The following is a 9,676-nucleotide window of genomic DNA, read 5'->3' on the forward strand; positions in this document are numbered from 1 at the left end:
GACATCTCCCGGCAGGGCCGTAAAGCGGCGCGGGAGAAAGAAACGGGGCGTGGCTGGCGGCAAAGCGGAGCTCGCGCGGGGCTACAGCTGCTGAGGAGGAGGAGGAGCGACGGCGGCGCTTCCGTAGCGGGTCATTGTGATGAGCGCGCGCTTTGACTAGGCGATGGGGCTGCTCGAGCTGTGCCAGGGGGCCTTCGGCGCCAACGACCTGTACCAGGTGCTGGGCGTGAAGCGCGAGGCGCCTGCGAGCGAGATCCGCCGCGGCTACCGCAAGGCCTCCCTGCGGGTGCACCCGGACCGCGCTGACCCGGCCGAGAAGGAGAAGGCCACCCTGCATTTCCAGGTGAGAGGAAGGAGCTGCGCCGGCCGGGGCTCTCCGTTTTCCGTGTCAGTCAAGGCCACTGAGGCACTTCGCGCCTTTTAACAGCGTGCATGAAGGCAGAAATCCGGCAGGTAAAGCTTTCACTATCACTGCCTGTCGGGAGGAAGAAAGGTCCTACCGTTTTCCCACCGTCATTAAGCGGGGTGGGGGAGGTAGAAAGTCTTTGGTAGGCGATATGGAGAGGCTTGGCAGGCCACAGCCAGCTGGTGGGCAGGAGGTTCCCTACTTCTGGGCTCCACAATTCAAGAAGGGTGCAGACAAGCTGGAGCGTGTTCAGAGGAGGGCAACCGAGATGATCAGGGTCTGGAAACAAAGCCCTGTGAAGAGAGACTGGAACAACTGGGCATGTTTAGCCTGGAGAAGAGAAGATGGAGGGGAGACATGAGAGCACTCTTCAAATACTTAAAAGGTTGTCACACAGAGGAGGGCCAGGATCTCTTCTCGATCCTCCCAGAGTGCAGGACATGGAATAATGGGCTCAAGTTAAAGGAAGCCAGATTCTGGCTGGACATCAGGAAAAACTTCCTGACTGTTTAGAGCAGTACGTACCTAGGGAGGTCGTTGGCTCTTTCACACTAGAGGCATTCAAGAGGCAGCTGGACAACCATCTGTCAAGGATGCTTTAGGGTGGATTCCTGTAGGCCCCTTCCAACTCTACTATTCTATGATTTTGTCTTAGAGGAGGGCTAATATACTGCAACACTGTATGTATATATTTATTTATTTATAGAATTTATAAACCGCTCCATGTCTTTCATAAAAACGCCTGCGCATTTTTTTAAAGATAAAGGTAAAGCAGAAAAGAATCAAAATGCAGAAGAATAAAAAGTATTTAAATCAAATTATACCATGAAAACAGTGACTGGTATTGCAGGTTTCACTTGTTCCCATGATCAACAAATTTAGTTAGTCAAGTGCCTATCAGTTTGGAAGTGAAATGAAACCACCCCAAAAATAAAGGAACCATTTCTGCATGCTTGGAGTGTGGGGGGATGATGCCCTATGTATGCCGATGCAAATATTATATGTTTGTAAATCAAAAGAAAAAGTTTTTTTTTTAAAAAAAACTTGACCAACAAGAACCTGTTGGTATCACAGTGCCCACTCTTTGGAACTCTCTACTGATACATATTAGACAGGGACCAACCATTCTGGGATTTTGACACCTACTGAAAACATCCTTATTCCAATAAATTTTCGTAAAATTATGATCTTGTCCTTTTTCCATACTATCATGCTATTGTCGCTTATGCATTTTATACAGTCTTTATTTTGGTTTTATACTGTATTATTTGTATATCACTTAGAAATAGCTTTTAATGTAAATGATTCTTAAATATTGATAAATAAGTAAATTAACTATACACACACCATTAAACAGACTACCACAGGACTCAGAACGCCACAGATTTTTGTGACATGTTAAACTAGTCTGGATTATGGTAGAGTCACAGTGACCTTGCATCAATCATCTGTGAGGGGCCTAGTTTCTTGAGTTAGCATTAGGCCCTTGGTGATTCCTGACGGGAAATGCAATGAACCAAGGAAGCCTGCTTCAGGAACAGGAACTACCACCTCAAGCACCTTGAGGCCTGCAGCCCCCACAGAGCTACAGGAGCCATTGGTCAGCTGTTTCCTGACCAAGTGAGAGGCATAGGAAAGGAGGTGACATTTACGCCTCACCTTCCCTGCTCAGCCAAGAATATATGAATGGTTTATGTGTGTACTTCCTTGCTTTGGCCCTGCCCATCACTAGCTCCAGCCCCAGCAACTATTGGTATGCAGCCCCCAACTACTTACTCCAAGAGAAAAATAAAAAGGTTCTCTACCTTTATCCCAAGAGGAGTGTTTCTATTCAGGGCCTCTGCAGCCAGAAACGTGAGTGTTGTAGTTCTGTTTAGGCCTGATGGGGCTTGCTTATAGCGGAGCAGGGGCACCCATTTTCTCTCTTTTTCTGCCACAAACATTTCTCTCTTACTTCCCTCCTCCTGGGGAGGGACAGATTGCTCTTGCAAGAGATCTGAATTGATAATTTACAGAGAACTTTTGAAAGTGGATCAAGGCCCAAAGATTGCCCGTCCCTGCACTAGAAGGCTTCATGATCAGGGCTGACAAGCAACTCTGAACCTGAGCATTATATAGCTATGTGGAATTATCATCATCATCATATATTTATTTCTTATCCGCCTCTTCCTTTGGATCGAGAGTTGAATCATAGAGTTGGAAGGGGTTGTAGAGGTCATCTAGTAGTCCAACCGCCTATTGTGGGGAGGGGAGGAATGGTAATGTAGAGTGGAAAAAGAAAAAGTAACCATTTCCCTTCTCTGTTTCCAGAAACATTCCTGTACTGTAGGTAGAGTAGTTTTAAAATTTAATTGCATGCATGCTCCCAACCCAGTCTCACCTCCAGAATACATATGCAGTTAGGGTCTGGAGCAAACCAATTCCCTCCGCATATCATTTCCAAACTGAGAAGCAGTCAACTGCTCAGGTTCACTGTTAGAGGGAATGATAACATAATATCAGTACTGGATTGATGAGGTGTCTTGATTTGTTTCCTCTCAGATTCTGGGCAAGGTGTATGCAGTGTTGAGTGACCAGGAGCTGCGAACTCTATATGACCAGCAGGGGATTGTGGATGAAGAATCAACTGTGCTGACCGAGGACCGCAACTGGGAAGAATACTGGAGGTTGCTCTTCAAAAAAGTGGGTCATTTCCCTTGACCTAGTAAAGTGTTGTGGGGGAGGGGTAGTCCTTATCACAAGATAAAATTGCCGTTTTTTTTCTTGGCTTCAAGGATTGATTTTTGCAAATCTGAGTCTTGTGTACATTTTTGTATAATATGTAAACCTATGATGATCTTTTCTCACAGCTAGTCCAGTGCTTTTCGTTCATCCTTTTTTCAATACTTGCTCAAAACATGTTCAGTGCAATAGAAAAAGTGTGGTGTTCTATTCTTCCTTGTGGTTTTATGTAGTGGCAAATAGTGACAGTTCTTAAATACTTTTCTATTCTGTTCCTACTCTGCCTAACTTTGTATATAGATTATATTCTCCCATAAAGGTTCAGTATAGATGAATTCAAATTAACAAGGTAAATATTTTAAACAACAATTTAGAATGGAAAAAGGTGCATATAACTAATGAACTTTTTGTTTGTTCATGGAATTTAACTTTTTTTAATCAATTAGATAAGTGTAAAAGACATTGAAGATTTTGAAAAGAAGTACAAAGATTCTGCAGAAGAGCTGGTGGACATTAAATCATCGTATGAGGACTTTAAAGGCGATATGGACAGAATTATGGATTCTGTGCTGTGTGTTGATTATACAGATGAACCAAGAATAAGAAAGATTATCCAACATGCCATTGACGCTGGAGAACTTCCATCCTATAAAGCTTTTGTAAAAGAGTCTAAGCAAAAGACAAGTGCAAGAAAAAGGAGGGTATGTTTGTTGGAGATGGCAAAATTGATCATACTTGTATTTAATTACAGTTCTGAATGTTCATGGTTTAACACATCACCTTTATTTCATATTTCACTGCTTTGTCTTTTCAAATGTAGCATCTGTTGTGGGTTGAACGAGTATTCCAATTGCAGAGGGGACCCAGTCCCCTTAGCTTTTATGCTGGTCCCCTTAGCTACTCGTTTAAAAGTATAAGGTGGGGAATAATATGGCTCAAACGAGGGGAAGTCAAGGGTAGGCCTGATGGGTTTCATTAAGGATCCCCCATACCTTTCTTCCACCCTAAAGTTCTGCCCACAGATTGTAAAATAAAATACACATAGTACTACATTTATTTCTTGTAAGTCACTGAGTGAATCCACCAAATCCAAAATTGTCGTATTTGCTAGGTCCAAAATGAGAATCTTCTGGAATTTTATGTTATAGTCTCATCTATTTAATATTTATGGCATTGAGTGTGTGCTCATCATTTAATATATACATTAGAATCCACATGCAGTTCAGAAAAAATATATGTTGGGTTTTCTTCATCCTGGGACTTAAAGCAAGGTTCCCTAACAATATTCAAGCTGCTGTGGGAATTCTAATGTTTACATTAAATCTTAACAAATTGTTGGTTGCTGCAATCAATTATTTGATTGAGAAACAAACTTAAACTTTATTTCCACAACTGTTATTGTTTCAGGCTGAACAAGAAGCTAAAGAGGCAGAACAATCAAGAGAAGAACTGGGTCTTGGCGAAGGGGAAGATGACTTGAAAGCACTAATTCAAGTAAGACTGAAAAAAGATACAAATCTTAAGTTATGTATAGCACTGCCTTTTGTGTGTTGGGGTGTGTATTAATTGTAAATCATTCAAACCTCTCAACAATGCAGAACTAATTTTATTTAGAGAGCAATTCTGTGGCCCCTAGACAGCATCTGGGAGGCCATAAGGTAGTTTGGATTCCTGGATCCATGGTCGGAGGCAGCACTCCAGTCTTGGACTCAGGAGTCCGAGCTTGCCTCCCCTCCCAGCCAGCATGGAGAGACCTGCACTGCCTGCCTCTCTGAGTTCGCAAAAGCAATCTTCGGGAGGAAGGAAAGGGGGCAGGGAAGAGAGGGGACTGGGGAGACTGGCTTAGAAAGAATCCTCCAGTCTCTCCAGCATGCTTCTCTCCCTCTCTGCAGAGCCCCAGCTAGACAGGCAAAAACGCCCATCTAGCAAAAATGCCGAATGGGAAGAGCATGGAGGCGAAAATTGCTCTGCCTAGGATGCCCTTTAGCCTCCGAGTTCAGAGGCTGATGTGCATCCTTATAGGGTTGCACCCTCAATGTTCACTATCAGGATAGGCAAAAGCAACGGGTTCCCCCAAGGATCTGTATTGGGGTCAGTGCTGTATAATTTATTCATAAACAATCTGGAGTCAGGTAAGCAGTGAGTAAGACAGGTTTTCAGTTGACACCACAATTTTCGTGATTATAATGTACAAAGCAGAACATCTCTGCAGGGGCCTCTAAACTGGGTGAATTGTCAGCAAATTATATTTAGTATAAGTAGATGTAAAGTGATTCATATTAGGACAAAAAACCAACCTAATTTCACATATATGGTGATAGAATCTGAATTGGGCTGTGGCCAAGCAAATATTTTGTCTGCAGCGATTCATAGAAAGAGTTGCAATTTCTTTATAGTTTCACCTTGAACAGTATTTTTCATACTATCAGGAATCTGATTTCTTTAGTTTATTCTGCACGTATTCCTTGTTTAAAATATCAGTGTACATAATGTCGAAATCCAGATTTAGTCATGGTTTCAGTGGACCCATTGAAATCAATATCAGCATGACGAAGTTTGCATTCCAACCCATTTTCATATGATCTTGATCAAGTGTCAAGCCTTTTGTTGTAGAAGCTAGTGGAATATTTGTGAACTCACTCAACCAGTGTGTTTTTGGTCATTTAACAGAGCAGAAATGAGAATCGAAAAAAAGAAATGGATGGATTTCTGGCTCAAATGGAAGGAAAGTATGGAAACAAATCCAAAAAAGGAGGAAAGAAAACAGCACCCAAGAAAGGAATGAAATGACTTTTTATAAATGTTCCAACTTCTTTTCTTCCATTAACATTAATCTTACTTTGAAGCAGCTAAGGAACAACATGCTTTCATCGATTCCTTGCAAATGATATAGAGTAGATGACACATTCAGAAAAAGTGAGATCTATAAATAAAGCTGCTATGAAACTCTTCTAAGCGCTGCAGGACTCTAGGTGACGTTTAGCAGGACTACAGTTGTCTAGCAAGATTGCTGTAAACAATGAAATGGTTGACACAAAAAGCTTGGTCAGGCTAAAAATCTGCCATCCTATATTTATGGGGGGGGGGAGTTTGCTGCAGGAATATGTGTAATCACTTTTGAACATACTTAGAGTCAAATATGGCAAATATTGTCAATTTTGTATAAAAAAATTGAAGCTTTTGTTAAACTTAATAAAACACATTTTTGAAAAGTAGTTATGAAAAAAAATATTTACTGGAGGAACATAAAGCTGTTAGAAAACATTAAGTTGACTTATCACAGATACAGTAAGAGAAAGCCTATCCCAGGTCTGGATTTATGCTACTGGCCCACCAGTTTCACCAGGCATCAATCCCTTGTCACAAGCAGGAAAATCTCTGATCAACAGCTGATAGGAGGTAATAGGCTTTCCCTGCTCTATTTATGTTTTTAAGTGTCTAATTGCTGTAGGGGGTTGCTTCTGGGGAGCAGAGGGCTAACTCTGTGAACAATACAGTGGAGTGGGGAGGGGTCTGGATAATCCTGTTGGGCGGGCTACGTTCAAGCAGTGGGGTGGCCATGCCACAATTGGCATACCACTCTTAATATGCTTCCCCAAGCTTGTGTCCACCTCCCAGTGTTGCAACTAGGTTTTCTCCCTGCCCACCCTATTGTAAGCCAGCCAGAGCTCTGGGATCAAGCTATGCAGCACCCAATGAACCTGCCAAAAATGCTGCCGCAGAGAGATCTTTAGGCCATCTTTCATTGCCTTAGGTGTAGTGGAATCGGCCAATGCTAGGTCTTCAGCCTATCAAAAACAGAATTTGTGACAGCAGTGCTTACTGCAGCTGCCAATGCCAAATGGTATGGAGAAAATGGATAGGGAGATGTTTTTCTCCATGTCTCAGTACTAGAATTCTGAGTAATCCAATGAAACTGAGTTGTGGAAGATTCAGGACAGATAAAAGGAAGAAGTCCTTCATGCAGGGCATACACTAAAGAATTCAGGACAGCTTTCCCAGGGATTAGACAATTCATTGAGGATAAGGCTACCAATGGTTACCGGTCATGATGGCATATACCCTCCAGTATCAGATAGCGTTGCCTATGTGTATCAGTTGCTAGAGAGCAAGAGCGGGAGGGTGGGTGCTATTGCACTTATAGCCTGCTTGTGGGCTTCCTGTAGGCATCTGGTTGGACACACTGAACAGAATGTTAGGCTAGACAGGCCCTTATCTTCTTAGTCAACCAGCAAGTTGTCCCTGCCTTACTGCCTTGGAAGAGTAATGCTGAAAGATGAAACAACCCTGTAAATGCTCCCACCCCCAGAGACTCAGGCCATAGCTAGACCAGGCCTATATCCCGGGATCGTCCTGGGATCATCCCTGTGCATCCAAATGACACACAGGGGATCCCGGGAGCGGGCAGGGACGACTCCTCCATTTGCCTGGGATAATCCTTAGGTCTAACTAAGGCCATAGATTAGTGACTTTGAATAGGAGTATGAATAGGGGCCTGATAGTGTGCCAGTCACGGATATAACAATTAAGATGCATAATGATTACACTAGTGAGAGCCAAAAGGTATATTAGTTAGCGCCCCAGGTTCAACATCCAAAAGTTCAATAGGAGACCTTTGGGTAGACATTCTCAGCCTAACCTACTTTGCAGGATAGTTGTGAGGAAAAAATGGAGAGGAGGATTATCTACACCGCCTTGCGTTCCTTAAGAGGAAAAAAGGCGGGATATAAATGCAATAAATAAAATTTAAAATGGGGATGGGAGGAACCATGTAGTGTACTACCATGTTTATTTAAAGTATTTTTGGTTTACCTCTCAATGAGTGCTTGAGGTGATGTACAGTAGAAATAAAATTAAAATACAAAAATACAATGTATCTTAAAACGGGATTGATAAAAAATAGCATTAACTATCATCTTCACCAGCTGCATAAAGAACACTTGTCTCATCTCCCTGGTTCCACAACTGGGGTGCTACTACGCAAAAGGCCCTGTTACAAGTGCCCAGCAACCTCACCTTTCTAGGAAGTGGGACACACAACAAGGCCTCAAATGACTACCACAAATTTGGGGCAGGTTCATATAGAAGAAGGTTGTCTTTCAGATATCCCGACCTTAAGCCATTTAGGGCTATATTGGTAAAAAAACCAAAACATATTAAATTGAGCTCAGAAACAAATTGCAAGCCAGTGCAACTGTTTCCATACCAATATTATGTGATAAAACAGCAGACAAAGGTGTAGCCAGCACATTTGCACTAGCTGAATTTTTCAGACAGTCTTCAAGGGCAGCCCCACGTAGAGCACATTAAAGTAAATGATTAAGGCATGGATCATTGTAGCCAGAACCATCTAAACTGGTGCAAAGGAAATCCATTGGCTAATGGGACAATCAAGGTAGACATTTTCAGCATTACTGTCATGACTAGGCCTGTTCCTCTTAGGCTGGGGGAAGGAGTTTCAGGCAATCAGATTCTGAAACAGAAGAGACGGCGCCAGAAACATACCAGCCTACATGGGGAGTGGAGGAGGTGCCTCTCAAGGGCCCTTCGCCAGCTGAGAATGAATTTTGCCATTGCCTTATATATGAAAACTAACACAGTCTGTAAGAAAACAATATTGTTCTGAGGGGGAGGGAACTTCAAGGCTATCTGATCCTAGAGTATGCCGCAGACTAAAATGGGCGGAACTAAAGGAAGGTGAGAGAAGGTTGGCCTGACTAGCTTCTCGCCAATGGGCTTCTTCAGAACCAGTCTCCCTGAAGTTAAAGCATTCTGGGAAGAGGGCTTTCCGTTCTTCTTGAAAAGACAATTGTCTCACTTAGTTTGCATAATTTTGCCTGGAGGAAAGTTCCTAGAAGTTACTCTCTTCAGGTGGGAAGAGACGTTTATTGCCTGGATAAAGCTTTGTGGATTACATGGCAGACTCCCTTTATTGTCTCCCAATAAGGCAGGAGTTTTTAGAGAAACATGACTATTACCTTGTGAGAAACCTTCCCAAATAGAAATGAAAGCACCACAACAGTGCCCTCAAGTCAATTATCAGCCAAACATCCCAGAAAGATACCATGTTCAATGGTACTGAATGCCTTTGAGAGATTCAGTAGAAACAACAGGGATACTTTCCCCATCTCCCTCCCAGCATTAGTCATTACCAAAGGCATTTTTTGTCCCATAATTCAGTTTCATCCAAGAGAACCTGGAGTTGTGAGGCCCCACCTTCTCCAAGACCTTACTCAAAAAATGGAGATTCAAAACTGGCTGCTAATTATCATGGTTGTTAGGAACCAGTGAAGGCTTCTTCAGTAAAGGTCTTATTCCAGCCTCCTTTAGAGAAACTGGAACATGGATTTCTTTCAATACGGCATTAACAATCTACACCCCTCCACCCCCTGGCAGCTTAGACATGGGACTAAGCTAAGGAGAACATGGTTGGCCTGACCTGTCCTTTGAGCTCCATGGAGAAAAGGCAGGATGTTAATGAAATTTCAAGGGACCACCATTCCTAAAACCAGGAGCCAGGCCCTAGACTTGATATTTAATCAAATTCAA

At 42.7% G+C, this 9,676-nt stretch overlaps 1 protein-coding gene across 1 annotated transcript; it reads left to right on the top strand.

Moving 5' to 3' along the window:
• Positions 1 to 96: 96 nt before the first annotated feature.
• Positions 97 to 6,342, top strand: DNAJC9 (DnaJ heat shock protein family (Hsp40) member C9). Its single transcript, XM_063131628.1, has 5 exons — positions 97 to 343; positions 2,948 to 3,088; positions 3,574 to 3,828; positions 4,535 to 4,621; positions 5,798 to 6,342. The coding sequence occupies exons 1-5, from the start codon at positions 164 to 166 to the stop codon at positions 5,915 to 5,917; spliced, it is 783 nt and encodes a 260-aa protein (XP_062987698.1). The 5' UTR covers positions 97 to 163; the 3' UTR covers positions 5,918 to 6,342.
• The last annotated feature ends 3,334 nt before the right edge of the window (positions 6,343 to 9,676 follow it).

Source organism: Elgaria multicarinata, chromosome 8, assembly GCF_023053635.1.
Source record: "Elgaria multicarinata webbii isolate HBS135686 ecotype San Diego chromosome 8, rElgMul1.1.pri, whole genome shotgun sequence".
In the NCBI taxonomy this organism is placed as follows: domain Eukaryota; kingdom Metazoa; phylum Chordata; class Lepidosauria; order Squamata; family Anguidae; genus Elgaria; species Elgaria multicarinata.

What these genes read in the sequence shown, in the direction of transcription:
- DNAJC9 (XM_063131628.1), top strand. Translation starts at nt 164, where the DNA reads ATGGGGCTGCTCGAGCTGTGCCAGGGGGCCTTCGGCGCCAACGACCTG. An exon ending in AGGCCACCCTGCATTTCCAG is followed by an intron (nt 344 to 2,947) that starts GTGAGAGGAAGG and finishes GTTTCCTCTCAG; the next exon opens with ATTCTGGGCAAGGTGTATGC. An exon ending in ACTTGAAAGCACTAATTCAA is followed by an intron (nt 4,622 to 5,797) that starts GTAAGACTGAAA and finishes GTCATTTAACAG; the next exon opens with AGCAGAAATGAGAATCGAAA.